This window comes from Dipteris shenzhenensis, chromosome 8 (genome assembly GCF_047967505.1).
Source record: "Dipteris shenzhenensis isolate YYH24624 ecotype China chromosome 8, Dip_SZ_1.0, whole genome shotgun sequence".
In the NCBI taxonomy this organism is placed as follows: Eukaryota; Viridiplantae; Streptophyta; class Polypodiopsida; order Gleicheniales; family Dipteridaceae; genus Dipteris; species Dipteris shenzhenensis.
The window spans coordinates 16,680,108-16,699,796 of record NC_141603.1 but is presented as its reverse complement, the minus strand read 5'-3'; the positions used below and the strand labels follow the sequence as shown (position 1 = coordinate 16,699,796).

General features: G+C 43.5%; 1 protein-coding gene across 1 annotated transcript in view; it reads right to left on the bottom strand.

Moving 5' to 3' along the window:
- The window catches only part of EMB2411 (DNA replication helicase), a 154,978-nt gene that overhangs the window by 101,607 nt on the left and 33,682 nt on the right, over window positions 1-19,689 (bottom strand). Inside the window, exon 11 of the mRNA XM_087377966.1 lies at window positions 9,414-9,510. Coding sequence (XP_087234092.1) covers window positions 9,414-9,510 — 97 coding nt within the window. The remainder of the gene's footprint in view (window positions 1-9,413; window positions 9,511-19,689) is intronic.

Genomic DNA, 19,689 nt, shown 5'->3' with positions numbered 1-19,689 from the left:
TGCAGCTTCGGAATATATTAAACACTTCTCATTATGATGTCTATCAGTGTGTTTTGATTCCGCTTTCTTCATTTGTTGTCTCTGTAAATAACAAGAATGATTTAAGTGTGTTTGAACACCGTGAATTGAGAATGTTGTTAGACGGTTTCAAGGATGTATTCCCTGCTCAACTGCCCGAAGGATTACCTCCAGAACGGGCAGTAGATCATCGCATAGACTTAGTACCTGGGGCTCAACCTATTAGTGTACCACCTTATAGGATAAGCCAGCTTGAGGAGGATGAGCTAGCTTCACAGCTACAAGATTACCTGAATATGGGCTATATTCACCCAAGTAAATCACCTTGGGAAGCACCTGTCCTCTTAAGGAAGAACAAAGATTCTACATGGAGAATGTGTATAGATTATAAACGATTGAGTAAAGTGACAATTAAGAATCGATACCCTCTACCTCGTTCTGATGATTTGATAGACCGTTTGGCCGGAGCGAAGTATTTCACTAAGATTGATTTGCGTACGGGTTATCACCAAATCCGTATCTATGCTAAACACATAGATAGAACCACATTCCGAACTAGGTATGGCCACTACGAGTTTCTTGTATTACCTTTTAGTTTGACCAATGCTCATGCCACCTTCCAGCAAATGATAAACGATTTGTTCCAAGATTTTTTGGGCAAATTCGTTGTAGTGTTCTTAGATGGCATCTTTATATAGCCGAACGCTTGAGGATCACATAGGACACCTCCGGATTATCTTAGTTATTCTAAGACAGCTTAAGCTCTATGCCAAGATGAGTAAATGTGACTTCTTTATGAAGGAGATCATTTACTTACGACACAAGATTTCTTCTGAAGGTATTAGCATTGATCTTGATCGTATCCAAAAGGTTTTAGAATGGCCTATCACTCAGACTCTGAAACAACTTCGTTCTTTCCTAGGATTTACAGTATTTCTACGGAAGTCTGTGCGTGATTATTCACATATCACGGCACCCCTGACAAACATATTGAAAGGTCGTGGACGCAGGTCTACCCACCCGATCTCTTGGAATGATGCATTGAACAAGGCTTTTGAAACCTTGAAGTTTTCTATCAAGAAAGCACCCGTTCTTGCATTACCCGATCCTACCCGGCCTTGCGACTGACCACGCATGGGAGAAGTCATGTTTTAGAGGCCGATGCGAGTGATTTTGCAATTGGGGCAGCTCTATTCCAAGAGGACAGACCTGTAGCTTTTGAGAGTAAGAAGCTAGACGACACCCAATATCGTTGGCCCACACTAGAAAAGGAACTCTATGCTGTAGTGTATGCCCTTAAGGTTTGGAGACACTACTTGTATTGTTCGAAGTTTCTTGTATTGACTGATCATCAGTCAATTAAATATGTGTGTGATGGGTCTGAATTGAGGGGACGGAAAGCTAGATGGGTAGAATTAATGCAAGATTTTAATTTTGAAATACGTTATCGAAAGGGTTCGTTGAATAGTGTGGCGGATGCCTTAAGTCGAGTCAAATTTGTAAATGCTATGTCATTTACGAAAATATCCTCAGACCTATTTCAATCCTTGAGAGGGCTTTACGCAACTGATAGTCATTTCAGTTCTTATTGGCAGAGAGTCCAGGATGGGAGCTCCATGGTTGACCAGGACTCAAGGATTGTGCCACCTACGGTACAGGCGGCGGGAGGTCAGTGGATGATTAGGAACGGCTTGCTGTTCCGAAATGGAAAGATTTGTGTGCCAGATGTTCTGGAACTTAGATCCAAGATTCTCTGGGAGTGTCATGATGCTCCTAGTGCTGGACATCCGGGTATACATCGGACTCTGTCTCTTGTGAAGCATACCTTTTATTGGCCTAAGATGCGTGCATCTATTGAGAACTATGTAGTAGGTTACCGGGTTTGTCAGGTTACTAAGGCAGAACGCCTTAAAAGCGCGGGTTTATTACAGCCACTGCAGATTCCAGGTAATAAATGGGAAAGTATTTCCATGGATTTTATTACTAGTTTGCCTCGAACGCGCAAGGGTCATGACTCCATTTGGGTCATAGTCGACCGTCTGACAAAAATGGCTAGATTCTTACCTACTAGAACAACTATTTCAGCTGTTCAACTGGCTCACGAGTTTGTGGACCACTTGTTTAAGTTGTATGGTTTACCCTCTGACATAGTCAGTGACAAGGACTCAAAGTTTATAAGTAACTTTTGGACACTTGTTTTTGAGAAGTTAGAAACTACTCTAAGTATGAGTTCCTCAGATCATGCACAATCCGATGGCAGTACAGAGAAGGTTAACCAATTGGTTGAAGATATGCTTCGGGCATATGTATCTAAGAGACAGTCTTCATGGGAAGATTATCTACCTATGATAGAATTTGCTTATAACAGTGCAAAGCATTCGAGTACTGGTTACAATCCTTTTATGCTTATGTACGGGTTTCAACCTAAGTCACCAGTTATGGTTGGGTTAAAAGGGATTCAAAATGATGCTGCAAAGAACTTCTTGCACGACATGCAGGAAATGTTGCAGTTTGCCAAGGAGTCTATTAGAAGTGCCCAAGATCGGGACAGATTTTATGCTAATAGACATCGTTCACCTAGAGAGTTCTCTGAAGGAACAATGGTATATTTGCGAATTCCCAAGGAATCCAAGAGCCTAAGTACTGGTTTGGTTCAGAAATTATCCCCCAGATACTGTGGTCCGTTCAAGGTCATTAAAAGAATTGGACCAGTTGCATATCGACTAGAATTGCCTCCTGATGTTAAAGTACATCCAGTCTTTCATGTCAGTAGACTGAAAGAAGTCTTGGGTGCAGATGATCAACTTGTTTCTCCTCAAGAGATAATAGAAGTTACAGATTTGACTTTTATTCCACACGAACCTGAGTGTATTCTTGAATTTCGTGACAGACAGATTCGTAATCGATCTATCACGAAATACAAGATCAAGTGGAAGGATCGTGTTGAGGAGGATGCAACATGGGAGACATTACAAAACCTCCAAAGAACATTTCCGGGTTTTTTAGCGAACTCAGGAGTGAGTTCTTAGAGGAGGGGAAGTATGTCATGTGCACGGATTGGTATCTGACGTGTACTGGGTACACAAGACTAGCTCAGGTAGCCTGGGGGAGACTTAGAGCTAGGCAGGCTTGATTCTCGGGTTGAGTGGCAAGGGTACGAACCAGTTAGAGGTCTTCGCTATTTTTGGCGCTTGGGGCCCGAGTCTATAAAAGGGGCCCAGGGGTTCAGTTCTCAGAGAGCCGATGGGAGCAAGTTTCGTTCCCAGGTGCTAGGTCTGATCCTGGATTGAGTCACGGATGCGCGCCTGCATCATAGCGTAGCCCAAGGCCCAGTAGCAGATCCCAGGCTTCACAGCGCCACCTGGTGGTATGGGACACCAGGCTGGATAGGATCTCGTTGGGAGTTCGTGCCAGTAGCTCAGCTCGTGGCTCGGAGGGGACATCTCTTGATTCGGGATCACATCCCGTAGATGTCATGGTTGGGTGGTGAGCAACCTGCTCAGTTTCTCGCGTTGTGTGTGTTCTTGTGTTTGCTTGCAGATCAGAGGTTTCAAGAGTGCTGGGACATGTCACAGAGAGAGAGAGAGAGAGAGAGAGAGGCTAGGATGAGAGAAAATGATACTCAAATGAAGACATCATGAAAGACTTTCATTCATCATCAAGTATAAAGTGACAAGTGAAGTACAAGCCTTTATAGACTAGGCACACACACATGTACCAAGTGCATATGGGATAACTCCCATGGTGACATGTGGCACTCACACATGAACCACACTAAATCTTGTACAACACCTCACATAGACTCTTTGGCTATGATTTCTCCAACACCTCCCTTTTAGCAAAGAGTGTGAGACCCAACACATAAGGAGTAGACCGATCCCCCCTCCACCGCAATACTGCAAAGAGCAAATCCAACTATCCAACACCTTCCATGTGATACTGACTTCTCAATCAGCTTGTGACCAGTAAGTGTAGACCATCACTCGTCACCCCCCTTACTCTTAACTGGGTGGTTAACAAAATCATACCAAAGTAAAAAACCATACAATCATTTTTGGGGGACAACCGAAGGCAAAGTACCCTTATCGACTCCAAAATTCATTCATTTTAGAGGGACTACTCAAGGCTGAGAACCTTTATTGACTCAACACAAAAACACACAGCATATAGGGCCTAGAAATCCCAAGAATCCCGATCATAATGCTTCTCAAGAGAGGCCGTGAACCTCAGCCGTAGCTGCATCTATCTCCTCACGAGGCTCTTCAAGCTCGGTCTGGTCTTCAGCAATAAGATTGGCATGGTGCTTCTCTTGTTCATGTTCCTTCTTCTTGAAGCAATTAGCCTCAACATGTCCTTCTCGCTTACAAAACCTGCCAATAATATTCTTGTTGGTCTTCTATTTGTTTGTGGAAGCAAATGCATGATCACAAGTAGAGGCAAGAATGCCTTCTTTATTATGACGGTCCTTCTCAATGAGTAGAGCCATGGCTCTGTTATAGAGCGGCTATGCAGCAGCAGCTCATAAAACCCTTGATTCGACGGTAGAATGCTCTAAAATAGCCTTGAAGGTCCACACGTACAGGCGAGCCTTGAAGACTGTGCCGACCAGCAAGTAATGAAGCCCCCAAGAGCACCTAAAGTACTCGGGGACAGCTCCAAAAGATCTTGAATGGAGGCGGCTATGAAGGCAAGCTTCGCAGTAAAACATTGGTTTCCCAAAGCCGAGTTTGGATCATCAATACAGCTTGATGCCGCATTCCAAGTCATCACACATCTATATTGTGTCAGAGGGTATGGAGACTACACTTCAAGACGTGGCAGACTACCATGGCTAGCATTGTCCTCTTATCCATATAGCCCTAGCAACTGAGGGTGACCAAAGATGATGGTATGCACACACAGGCAACTGGTTCGAGAGGTTGGGGCTCCACATGGATATAATTTTCCAGTTCCAATACAACATTGACGCGCATTTTCTCCCACTTGATATCACGAGGTCAACCAGATCATACACAAGGACATCTAACAGCTACACACATTCCGGACCTAGTTGGAAGCGAGTGAGCTCTCGATGAAACTTAGCTTCTATAGAGATCATTGCATACGCATTTCTAATGAGGACTTTATTCATCCTCTAGGATATACTCGGATTCACCTCCCCCCTTCACTAAGGATCTCTATTGGGTTGTTTTGGGTTTCTTCACATCGACTCTGGATTGAGAGTGGGCAAGCCGAGGGAGTATCCAAGGAGAGGCACATATGCACTTAGTGTGATCTACATAAGATCGAGTCAGATGAGCATTTCATCTTCAAATGCCCAGTGTACTATGAGATTTGAGGCCGCTACTACTGGATAGCTTCAGGCTACTCTCTTGCTTCCTCGCTTTCCCAGACCATAGATATTTGGCCGCCTTCATCCATGAGCAGTCCGACATCGAGAACGCTTAGTCAGATTACAGAGACAAGGATGGAGCACACTATAGACTCTTCTCAAAGTATGATGATAGAGTTTTTCAAGCTAGACCGCATAGGCTTTCACCCCATGGGCATCCAACACAAATGTGATCCAGAACAAACAACACGACATATCCAACTGAGGACAGCCACACAGATTACACTTAGAGAAATCCCTTCCATGTTCAAGGTTGGAGTGCGACCGACAGGAGTCACCGTAGCCCTAGTCCGACGTAGAGCCACTGCCAAGAGACCACATCACGCAGTGCCCACAGATAGTCAACAACACTCTATCTTTGACTTTATACTACCACTGCCCCACCGGCACTGGGTCCACCATGATGATCTTCCTTGAGGGGGGAGGCTCCCCTATCTATGATATTGGACCAGATTATGCTTTATTTTGATGACACATGAGGATAGTGGTGATGGGGAGGGTCATATTGATGTTATGCTATGACTCTGCAATATTGATGTTTATATGGCTATGTAGCATGTGGCATGGCCGTTGATGCTCGTTTAGTAGCTCCACCCTTTCAACTTGTTATATCAAGTTTCTCATAGTCTCATATATTGGTCTTCCGAAGACTTTAACAAACTCTCTCTCGGCGACTGAATTCATTTCTGAAACCTTTGCTTGCTTGAGGATGGCCGGTTTCCAGTGTGGAAGCTCTTGGCTCATTCTAGCAGTACGTAGCTGGCTGTCTTACGTTCTTGCAGCTTTGGTTGCTCACCTCTATTTTTGCGCATCAGTGGGGAAGGGCAGCCTATTCGAGATCGTGATCTTCTAGTTTTGTTTCAGTCAGCGTTGTGCATGATTGCAGAGGTTCTGGGATATCTTCTTAGTGTAGACTGTGAAGAGAGTCGCGCCAACAAAAGGGCAGCTGCCTATTGTATATTCACGGATTTTGGGCAAGCTCGTGGGTCCAGATCTGGAGCAAATCTCGGATGTTCATGAGCAGCTGGTCGTGATTTTCCAAAGGAAGCAGTTTTAAAACGAGCTCTTGGTACGTTTGGCTACAGGTAGTTTAATTTGTGAGCACGGATATATTGAGAAGGTTGTGGAAGTTTTTGGTTGCGCCATCAGCATGTGAGGATCTTGGGTTGTCCTAACAAGCTCGTGGGGTGATTTGTAAAGTGTTTGGGTGCTCACCATTAATCTGTGAAGGTGACTGATTGTAAATTACAGCTCTTGTTGTTCCAAAGGTTCTTTATTGCTTGAGGGAGCTCGAGGATACTCACAGCAGCATGTTGTTATAGCAACAGCCAAGCAGTTGATGCATTTGCTGGAAGTAGGAGTTCACTTGGAGCTACCCACCTCGTCTTCAAAGCTGTGCCAGGGCTTTTGGGGTTCTTGGCCGCTCATGGTATTTTCAGCGTGAATTCTTCCATAGAGCTTGTGACTGCAGATAGCTTTTCCGTGAAGCATAGAAGCATTGTTGCCAGCAGTTCCATAAAGCTAACCGTCAAAACATGGGGCAGCGATAGGTTGAGGTGTTCCGGTCTAAGAAGCAAGATTATCATGAGGCTGTGGTGAGCTGACGTGATTTCTTCTGATGTCGGTGTTGTGATAAAACATATATGAGCCGCAGGCTGTTGATGGGAAGCAATACTACGCCTCTACGATCAGAGACGATGGCATAAGTCCCTCTGTGGAGCAATACATGTGCATGGTCGACTCGAGCGTGGAGGATTGCTTGAAAAGGATTAAGAGGACAAGATCCTCATTGATGCTGTCGATGCGATTGTTGGTACCTTTCTCTAGGGAGGTTCTGGTGGCTGTGGGCTTGGTGACTAGTTTAGTTGCTTGTGGTTTTCATTTGGTCAATTAGCAAGGCTTTGCAAAGCATATTGAGCTGGCTCTTTGGCTATAGTAACAAGTAGCAATTGTGAAGAAAGGTTTTCTTTGCTTGACTCAAGAATTCTAAGCTGTGGAAAAGGTTGCAAAGCGGGATAAGGAACGTGCATTAAAAAGCAAGGTCCAAGGTCCCATTCAAAGCTCTTTGGCATCTAGTCAATCTTTGGCAAGCAAGGTTCTATCTGATTCTACAGGGGGTTCTATCTACAAGTTCATGATTTCTTGGAAGCAGTGATTTCTATACATTTCAGTGATCTTTGTATTTTCTACAGTTATTGGTGGCTATCAGTATATGATATTTCTCAGTGTTTTCCCAACTTATGGTGTTTTGAGTTCATCTTGGGATTGTGTTTCCTCTCGGTGTGTTTGCAAACGTGACTGTTCATCCAACTATAAAGGCATTTCAGTGTAGCTCCGCCAATCTCATCAACGTCTGCATGCTAGAAGTTGGCCAAAAGGAATAACCCCTATCATGACCTGCCAGAGGAAAACCTGTTGACGAAGAGGGAGTTTATAGGACCAAAGATGCTGCAAGCTTTTACACCACCACTTGGAATTACAATTCATAGACCAAACCGGTTTGAAATCTAAGATGGAAGCATCAAAACCCTGTATAAACTGGCTACCATGATATCATCCAACCGTAATGGATGAGTGCCAGAACCCTGGCGTTGTAGTGCCCAATGTGTAAGAAGATAAGTAAGCTCTAGCTTTGGTACCGGTTGAAACATTGAAGCATCTTGGAAAGATAACTCCAAAGGGGACGATAATCCATTCCCAAATAATATTGCCTATGCGCTGATGGAAAGGATAATAATGTACCATGTGCATGAAGCACATCACCCAAAAACTGAATACCCCTTGGATCAAATAAAATAAGAGAGCTTGGGATCCTGCAAGGCAAGGGGACAATCAAAAGCCTTTGACCAATGGAGACTCTCAACACACAAGGAGTTTCCATCAAGGGAGTCGCGACCATGCCATTTGAGATGAGAGAATTTCTTTCCAATCTAAAAACATTCTAGAGGCAAAAGGGCAGCCTTTAACTCTGCCATCAATATATCCCAGAATGAGGTCCCATTGAGTAGGATGCAAATGCCCAAAAGAACGAGTATTCAACTGTGAAATTGACACATCAATCTTTCCCTTATGTGCCAAAATATGAACATGCATATTCAAAATATTCAAACCACCATGCATCTTTGGCAAACAAAGGTGCTCCATAGAGAATAATATAATGCCCTTACGGCCATGCTTTGAGCACCAAAGTCTCCATAAGGGTGGACATGAACGTATCTACACACTCACACACACACGAGCAACAATTTATACAAAGGCCTTTGTACTTACTTTTTGTCAGCCTCCAGCAGTGAACGTTTAAGCCAGCCTCTGGAGATGAATGACAGACTGAGTTTTGACACAGGCTAGCAGTAAAGGGAAGACTAATCAATAAGTGGTCCACATTGTCTTCATTCAGGCTACAGCTGCCCGCCAGGGCAAAAATCATGCTTCAGTCTCTCCCCAAACAAGTATTATTCATGCAAAAAGACTTGGAAAATAAAAAAATTGGCATAACATCAGCACACCATAATTTGGACAAAAGCTTCACAAAGTGAAATTGTATGTCTCTACTAACATGGCAAACTCCCCTTTGAAGGTGAATTCAACAATCCAAGAACATGCCTAAACACATCCTCTAAAAGGACTTCATACTGAGTTTTTGTCCACACTCTGAAGCTAGATCGTGACAAAGGCTAGCACTAAAGAAAAAGGCTAATCCAAAAGTGTACCACACTTCAGTCTTTCCTGAGTGAGCATTACTAGGCAAAAAGCTTAGAAAAGATAGCTCATAGGACACTGCAGCTAAAAACAGAAAGCACCAGGCTGTGCCTTGGATGAAAACTTAATAAATCTGAAGATAATGACAAGAATACTGAAGAACAAAACCAAATATGCAATTCTCGTTATACAGGAACATTCAAGGGAGAAACAACAATTATGATTATAATGCAGTGCTGCTGACATGCAAACCAGACCATGTGATATAAGCATTACACTGGTAAACAAGGCAGCAGAACATCACCTCCACATGCATAAAGACTGTCAATGTGCTGCTGCACGATCAGTTCTGCTTCGTGCTCTAACAGGGCTTGGCTTATAGCATTGTTTACCAGCCCAATCTAGAGATGTTCAACAAACCAAAATAAGTTAAATTGCCATACATGCATATTAAAAGATAAGGACAGATATAAAAATGGCTCGTCATTTCAAGATTGCGTAAACCTGTGCAAACGTCAGAAACTCAAGCAATCCACCTGCCAAAAGCTACAACCCCAGATACCAGATTAAGATGAATACAAATCATAAAATACTGATGTATCACATTTTTTAAAATTGTAAATGGTACTATGCCAAACACAATTGAAAAAAGACAGACGAAGCAGGAAGGCAAAGGCTACAGTCTGCAACTATAGAATCAATATCACATTGGCATATATTGAAGCCCATGCATGGCAGAATATGAAATCACCAATCTGCCATGAACATGTAACCAGGGAGCACTAGACTGTCCAGTTTTATTAATACAGTACAATTAAGAAGTTACTACAATACATTATGTCCTCTACAGGTGTCAAAATGCTTCAGCAATCATCCACACGAAAAACTACTTCAAGCATCAACCCCTGATAACATATTATACACAATCATTGAGGCTAGCTCATAACACAACAGTTTAACCCAAAGATTGACATTGTCACAACTTCGAGTGCTGAAGGATGCACCAGTGCACAGAGAAAAACGAAGACAAATCTCTCCAATACACAACAACAAATCTGAACCCACAAACTGTAAAATGAAACAGAGAAATAGAGCAGAAAAGGCATTTCCACAATATACTCGGTTTATGTCACCACAAGAGTGTCTGAACTGCTTCAGGCAAAGCCATCAGCATCCAGCGAAGTACTAGGTAAAATATAGTCAAGGAAGACCAAACAAAACTGAGGTATAGGGCACCTATGCTGCTCCTGCATGCCTTCACGAAAGGGCTTTAGTAGGGGCTGCTGTGCCCCCTTATACAGGCATTCATCTGCCCCGACCAGGCCGACCTAGTCTCTGCCTGATCCAATCTGGCAGAAGGTCTGTCGACCTAGTCTCTGACCCTGTTGTGGCTGCTCCCAGGCCGACCTAGTCTGTGCCTGACCCAATCTGGCAGAAGGTCTGTCGACCTATTCTCTGACCCTGTTGTGTCTTTGAGGATCCCCCTGAGCCAAAAGGAGTCGCATGATTCCATGCAAACCACCACCTCCATGGATGAAAGAGAGACCGCTTTATTGCTTCTTACTAAGCCAAGAAATAACCCTAGTAGAAAACAGTAGTCAATCACGGAACATCGAGTGTCATCATCTCTGACCCGATAATACGCAAAGAAATCAATCCATGACACCATGGGCAATACGTGATCGCATATCCTGAGGTACCCTTCAAGTATAATAAAACCCGCAAACTTGCCAATGATTCTCTCGAGGTTTTTATGAGAATCGACAAAGTAGTCCCACTGAGAATGCAATGTCGGTGTTTGTGGGACAGAGCAAGCTCCATGGTCGGCTCAAAAGCATCTTCTTTTTTACTTTGTTCCCCTTTGAATGGAAGTACAAGCTTGCATCCGACGAACTTCGAGAAAGACCAATCTGTAAGAAGTAATCATCTATGCATTGGTACCATGCTCGAGGAGCTTGTTTCAGCCCGTAGAGCGCCTTATTCAGTCTGCACCCCATGGTCCTCTTGGTCTAAAATTGTTGTGGCTGCTCCACATACACTTCCTCCTCCAAGTATCCATTGAGAAAAGCAGACTTCACACCCATTTACTAGATGGGTCACTTATGGTGTGCAGCTACTGCTATCGATATCGAGTCATTGAGAAAAGTACACTCACATTCATCTACTAAATGGGCCACTTATGGTGTGCAGCTATGCTACCAATGTCCAAATTATTCACATCCGGATTCCCATGTCTCATCATAATCTAGACCTTCACCTAGTGAGTAACCCTTGGCCACCAACCTAGCCTTGTACTTGTGGAGTGTACCATCTAACTTGTACTTGGCCTTGTAGATCCACTTGGTTCAATAACCTTTTGCTTTGTCGGTTGGTCCCACGTGCAGTTCTTCTCAATGGCAACCATCTAATCCTCCATTGCTTTCTACCAGTGAGGGACATCCTCTACTTCCTCAAAGAGGCCTTTGTTTGATGAATCGTCTCCATTTGAGCCATCGAGTATAGTTCGCTGTTAGAGCTTTTGGCTCCCTTTAAGACAACCTCTCTCCATCTGAACTCACTTTAAGGATATCGATCACCCCTAAGTCTTCGAGGGACTTTATGTACCACCGATATAATCTCTTCTCTTTGACAAGAATCTTCTTCTTTGTCGGCACTGGCTCTTCTGATTCTGAATCTAAAGTTGCTAGACTTGCTTTTGCTTCTTTTGCTTTAATTTGGGGCACCGTGGGGAGTAGTGAAGGTGCAGAGGTTATTTCGTTGTATAGCTAGGACTCAATCTCGTGGAAGACTACATCCTATTGACCTACACCTTCTTGGTGTCTTTGTCATACAGTCAATAAGCCTAAATCCTTCATTGTATGCAACAAACATGCATTTCTTGCTCCTTGCGTCCAATTTGGTTCTCATGTCTTTGTGAACATGCCCCCATGCATCCGAACCAAAAACTCTTTAAGTGTTTTACAATTTGTCCTATTAAGGATGTGGACAGCCACATTGATTGTCTCCACTCAAAAAGACCTTTGAACATTCTTATCTTTCAACGTGCTCAAACCCAATCTCCATTATTGCTTGATTCTTCCACTCAACCACTACGTTTTTGAGAGAATGTACGGCGTACGTGTTGTCATCAATTGCCGTTCGATATCATTATTCTTACAATATCGTCTAATGTGAATTTTCCCCTTGGTCTGTTATGTGAGTCTTGACTCTCTTTCAGGTTTCTTCTCCACCTTTGCCCTCCATTCCTTGAATTTCTCAACGGCCTCTGGCTTTTTTAAAAGACAATACACCCGAGTCATTCTAATGACAACATCTATGAAAGAGAAGATACTCTGACCCTGAAATTGACCTAGTAGGCATGGTCCACGGATCTCTGTGTCAAGAATTTGTACTTTCTCCCAAGTAATAAAGACATCTTTTATATTGACTCCCATCAAAGAAAGTTGACTTCGGTTAACTAGAGAAAGTTCCATCTTCCTATGGGTTTCATTGCTTAAAGAACACTATAGGGACTAGGATTAGTCCAAGGGCGGAGATTGCATACCTTTGGCTAACCTCTAATGGGTTAAAGTGTTGGATTTTAGTCGTGCAATGTGTAGGACATCGGAGAGTGCTAAATTTGCCACCAAGGTTAAAGCACCAAGACAAGTGGTGCCCCACTTGGATGGAGGGTCCACTAGAGCCACAAGCAAATTAGGCACCTGCTTTTAAGAGAGAGCACCTACATTTTGGAGAAAGCACTAAAGCCCATCTTTTTCGGAAAAGTCACATATTCTAAGCAAGAAAGCAAGCCCGGCTTTTGAAAAGCACATGCTTTCCAGTTGCTTGACTTGCTCTATAAATTGAGAGCTCTTGCTCCCTAGTGAGCCATCTTGTACAAACAAATTTCCATTGCAATAAAGACCTACGCGGGACCCATCCCTTCTATCTAGCCCCTACTGCTATGTTCTCTCTCTCTCGTTTAGTAGCTCCACTACCACAGCTCATTGTATCAGGTTTTTCACAATCTCATAGACCCATCGGTACTTTAATACTCTCTCTCTCTCTCTCTCTCTCTCTCTCTCTACTAAGAATTGTATTCCAACCCAATGTTTGGCTTCTTCCCCTACTGTTTGTGATTTCCAGCCAGTAGATGAAATGCTTCTACAAGTGAGATTCGCTCCAAAGTGGAGTGAATTGATTCTTGATGCTGCAATTTGGATTCCAACCACCCGCGGTCACCTTTTCTAAAGTGTGACTTAACTAGAGGGCTGCGATTTGACTGTAAAAGCTGAGTTTGAGGTGCAGAGCTCAGCCTTGTCACTTTCCTTGGTTACAGCGATCCAAAGTACAAGCAAATTGAAGAGGGACAACAGCGAATTGGAGGAGAGAGGTTTTCAATGCAAAAGGTCCAAGCAAGAAGCTCCACTTTGATTGCAATTCAGTTCAGACTGCTTCAACTGATCACTTCGCGTCAAATTTTGTGCACAAACTTCAAAGCATATGCGATTTGATCTACAAGCAGCCCCTCAATTTTTGCAAACTTGGCGTGGAAAATCCCACCCTATTGTTGTCAGTTCTTAGCAAATTTCAAGTTCTGGACGGTCTTATCTCTTGACGATTTGACTCAGCTCAGCTTGTCATTCCAAATCAGCAAATCATTATGCTGATTTACTGCAGATAAAGCTGATGCCTTGGACCCATATAAAGTGCGATAAAGTGTTGGTGGTTTTCTCCTCAACAACCCATGGTTTCTACATCGATCTGGTTACGAGACACCTTGGTCTTGATCTCCCCTTAATGAAGAATTTGTACGAGCCAGAACTCAAGAACTGGAGAATTTGAAGAAGACCCCTCAATTTCAGCATCTTTTTGAGACTGACCGCATGTCCAAGCAAGTGATTATCTCTAAGGGAGCAAGTCGGAGGCTTTCTCCTACCCCATCATCACCCCTTCAATGTCATAGCTCAAGAGGAAGGGGAAGGAGTCTGCATCCAAGTAGAAAGGGAAGGAGATCGCCTACTTCTCAAAATAAGAAGCACAAGAGAAAGTCGTCTAGCTCCAGCTCTAGTATGCGTTCTTTGACTACTTCACGCCAAAGGCACCAAGGAAAACACTCAGAGCCAAAGGAGAAAAGTTCAAAGAAGGAGGTAACTCTGTTCTCGTCATTTACAGTGGAGCTTATGGACAGACAGACAGAGCTATCAAATTCATACGCCAATTTGATGTGGCTTTTAGCATTAAAAAGTACGAAGAATCCTCTAAGCTTCGCATGGTGAGTCTACATCTCACAGACATGCCTAGTGCCTAATGGAGTGCGCAATTGGTCATTGGAAAGGCTCCCAAGACTTGGGTAGATTTTTTAAAAGTATTTATCAGCAATTTCTTCCAAGACAGTTTGTGGATGAAGTACATATGGCATGGGAGGCCCTACACATGGACAAGGACAAGCCTATCAAAGCCTACAACAAGAGATTTTGAGAAGCATATTTGCAAGTTTCTTCTTTTTCAGAAATCCTAGGTGAGGTACAGCTTTGGAAGCATAAGACAAGACTAACACCTAAAGTACGAGCTCACATGGACACCGTACCTAATACAAAGATTCAAGATGTTATCCATTCAAGTTTGCTCGAAGCCCTCTTGTACATCAAAGATCATCCTCCTTCGAGAAAGCAAAGAACGGGGAGCAAAAAAGAACACTATACCAGCAACAATGGGAAAGAAGCCTTCTATGCTACCAAGATTTGAAAAGAAAGAGTTTCAGCCATAGAATCCAAGGGTAAAATCAAAGCCCTAGAAAAAGCCCAAGTGCATTCCAAAACAGATCGAGACCATCTGAAAGGTGGGAAAGTGTTTTGGATGCACTTAGCAGCCAACTATCCCGAAAGATCCAAGAACTTAAAGGACCAAAAAGAGCCAAAACAACCTCAAAAGACTTTGGCAAAAAGAGCCACTAATGTACTAGAGAGAGTGGTCGATCTAGAGGACAAAGACACTTTGACTCTCATGGGGCAAAGTAAGAGACCAAAACGTATTAATGTACGATCCCGGAGTGACAAATTCATCTCTCATGACCTATGCCTTGCAGTTAGGGATAAAGCTGGAAGAGTTAGGGAAGTCTCTTGATACCCGACCGTTTTCCATGGACAAGCAATACATGAGACGCCTCTTATTGGCAAGCTTAGGATCTATATCCAGGATTACATGGATCACAAGGACTTTTTCGTTTCACCTTTGGATCAATTATATGTAGTAGGGAGGCCTTGGTTCCATAGGAAAGGAGTGCACCTAATGATACCCAAAAGAACACTTGTATTAACTTATAGAAATAGAGAACATCGAACTGTTGCTAAGGGAAGAGCAAAAACTATTTTAATTGTATCTAGTGTTTCTATTAGAAAATTTGATTTCAGCTTACGTGATCTTTATAAAGGAGAAAGAGAATGAATCGAAAGTTAGTTAGATCCTCAAGAGACGCTTTCAAAATTTGTTTTTCAAATTCGTTGCCAAGAGACTTACATCTAGAGAAGCCGGAGGATCATACCATCGAACTCATTCTAGGGAGTGACGAGGGAGTAAGCCCACAAATCGACCACCTTATCGAGTGAGTGTGAGTGCAGCCTACACCGAGGAGATCATGGCTCAAGTATAGGATTTGTTCTTTCAACCAGATCACATACACTCCCACGAGGCGAAACCTTAACATGACCATGACCCGAAGCCTGTGACCCAACAGCTCAAACAGAGGGTTGACTCACAGATCATACTTGGGGACATCCCCTCCTTGTTTAGGGTTGGAGTCCGACCGACAGGGATCACAGTGGCCCTAGTTAGACGCAGAACTATGACCAAGAGGCGTACGAAGACTGCACCCTTGGGGGAGCGACAGTGCTCTATTGCTGACCTCATGCCTCCACTTCCACAACCTCATCCATCCTGATGTCCTGCTACTGATGATGATGATGATGATGATGATGATGATGATGATGATGATGGTTATGATGATGTCGACGATGATGCTGAGATTGATATATATAGTCGAGATATGACTATGTTGTACTTAGGAATTAGTACTGATGAGGATTCATCCCCGAGATATCCATAAGACGGCTTTTCAAACGACTTGTGGATTATATGAATTCTTGGTCATGTCCTTTGGCTTAACAAATGCTCCAGCTACTTTTGACAAAATGATGGACCAGATCTTCCGACCCCACAAACATTTCCACAGGTCCTTTCTTTGATGACATTCTTGTGTTCTCAAAGTCAAAAGGGGAGCAAAAGACATCTAGCCACAATGGAAAGAAAAGAGAATTCTTTCTAGATGAAATCCATTACCATGGCCACATCATTTCCAAGGATGGATACAGATGGATCCCATAACGATCAAATATTGCAGCCCCATTACGTGATTTGACTAAAAAATTTACAATTTTAAGAGGGGGAGAACGACAATTGACGGTCTTCAACACTCTAAGGAGTTAACCACGGAGCCAATTCTCATTGTTTGCAATTTGCACAAACCCTTTTATGTCGACTACAATGCTTGTTGGAGCTCCTCTTCATCAAGATCAACATGTGCTGGCCTACGAAAGTAGGAGATTGCGTGATGCACATAGACATATGGGGATATATTGTTGGAGAAATCATATACAAAGAGTGTGTATAATGTGTTGTACTAGGAGATCTAGTAATGGTTCATGTGTGAGTGCCACGTGTCAAGTTGGGAATTATCCCATATGCACTTGGTACAATTGACGGTCTTCAACACTCTAAGGAGTTAACCACGGAGCCAATTCTCATTGTTTGCAATTTGCACAAACCCTTTTATGTCAACTACAATGCTTGTTGGAGCTCCTCTTCATCAAGATCAACATGTGCTGGCCTACGAAAGTAGGAGATTGTGTGATGCACATAGACATATGGGTATATATTGTTGGAGAAATCATAGCCAAAGAGTGTGTATAATGTGTTGTACTAGGAGATCTAGTAATGGTTCATGTGTGAGTGCCACGTGTTAACTTGGAAATTATCCCATATGCACTTGGTACATGTATGTGTGTGTGAGTGCCTAGTCTATAAAGGCTTGTACTTCACTAGTCACATCATACTTGATGAATAAATTAAAGCTTTTCATGATGTCTTCATTTGAGTATGATTTGAATGAAAGCTCAGAGAGATGGTTGACACACAGATTACCCTTGGGGGTATCCCCTCTCTGTTCAAAGTCGGAGTCCGATTGACAAGGGTTATTGTAGCCCTTGTTAGGCGCAGAGCTATGACCTGGAGACGTCACAAGGCCACACCCGTCAACACTCTATCGCCGATTTCATGCCTTGGTGATGGTGATGGTGATGGTGATGATGATGATGATGATGATGATGATGGTGGTGGGGAGGATATTGATATGTAGTCCACTACCAACATGACTATGTTGTACGATTATACTTAGTACTATCATTTTGCATTTTTTGCACTCTACATTGGTGTGGATGCTCGTTTAGTAGCTCCACCCTCACAACTCGTTTGTACCAGGATTTTCACAGTCCACCCTCACAGCTCATTTGTACCAAGATTTTCAGTCTCATAGACCCATCGGTCTTCCGAAGACTTTAATAAACTCCGAGCTCGACTAGGCCGACGTCAGAGGCCAATCATCTATCGCAGGGTTTTTTCCGGCCCCCCATTTGACGGCCCCTCTATGATTGGTCTCTGACCATCACCACCTGCACATATATACTGTATCTCCCCCCTCTGCCCCATTTTTGGTGCCCCCCCTTCTTTTCTGTATCATCTGGAGGTAGACACATATTTTTGTATCAGGACTAGACACGTCGTCCTTCATAACCTCTTTTTTGTAGAAACGGTTGGCTGGCCCGTTTTGAGACCGCCACCGTTATGCTCATTGTATCAGTTATCTTTAGTCTCATAGACCTTCACGATCTCCCGAAGACTTTAATAAACTTTCTTTCTTTCTTTCTTTCTCTCTCTTGTATGGCCTTCCGTGGACCTTTAATAAAATTTCTTTCTTTCTTTCTTTCTTTCTCCCCAGGATTTTCACAGTCCACCCTCACAGCTCGTTTGTACCAAGATTTTCAATCTCATAGACCCATGGGTCTTCCGAAGACTTTAATAAACTCTCTCTCTCTCTCTCTCTCTCTCTCTCTCTCTCTCTCTCTCTCTCTCTCTCACACACACACACACGAAGGGATGGCAAGAAGAAACGCATGCAAAATGGGCAAAACAAATTGGTAAAATGCAGATGGATATGATGCGAGATATGGACGTGAAAAGCAGTCTTCTTACATCCAAGATAGAGAGCCTGGAAGATCGGGTGATTAGTCTCCAAGGCGAGGATGTAAAACTGAAGACAAATACACACGGAGATGAAGGGGAGCTTCAGCCATCCCTACACAAGGAGCTGAACATCGTTAGGGAACAAATGAAGCAACTCAAGGGGGCAAAGGGACCTTCAGAAGAAGGATGCAAGATCATAGATGAACTGAAATCTGAGAATGAAAAACCCAGAAAAGACTTGGCATTTTTGCAAGACACTATGAAGGGTAAACATGCTGAAGTCACCCAAAAGATCAAGAAAGGAGAGGCTGCAATCTTGGAATGGAGAGATGTGGTCAAGAAAGGTACTACTGTCCCCAAGAAAGACTTCATCTCAGATACTCTGGAGGAGGATAAAAGGAGAAACAATAAAGCCCTAAATGTTTTAGTCCGAGGTCTCACAGTAGGAGATACTCCTATGGCAGATGCAAATGCTTTGTTCACCAAAATGGGTGTGAACCTGACATGTGAGACAGCTTTGAGAGTTGGCAAGCTCAATGCACCAACAAGGCCACTTGTGATGAAGCTCCGAACAGCCATGGATAGGAAGACTCTCATGAGCACGAGGGTGACCTTGAAAGGCACCCAGATCTACATGGACGATGACCTCACCCTCCTACAGCAAGAACACCGGAGGGAAGGTGTAATGAAGCTCCAAACAGCCATGGATAGGAAGACTCTCATGAGCACGAGGGTGACCTTGAAAGGAAACTCGGATCTACCTAGACGATGACCTCACCCTCCTACAGCAGGAACACCGGCGAAGGTATGGTACACGTCATGGCAGCGAGAGAAGCAGGGAAATAGGCTACATACATGGATGGTAGGGTAGAGAGAGGAGATAAACACCAGGGGGAGAAGGAAGAAAAGGAAGAGAAAGAAGAGGAAGAATTATAACGGTGTCAGGCCAATGGGACACAAAGTGGATTGAGAATTGCAATGTGGAATTGCAATGGCACACTCTGGTTTGATCCACGTGGTTTCTTGGAGACATACACTGACAGAGACATAGTCCTCTATACTGAGACACATGAGAGCCCTGAGAGAGGACTGCCCCCTGTGACAAGAAATACATGGGAGTCATCTCATAGGAAGGAGACGAGGAGAGACACTCGTGTGTGGGGCTCGGGGGGAGTGGCTATCCTCTTTAGATCACATATGAGACCTCTCATATCAGTGGCACGGAGAGAGGAGCATGCGCGACACATGTGGATACGAGTCCAGCTACCAGACGCACGACCAATTCTCAAAGACACACGACCGAT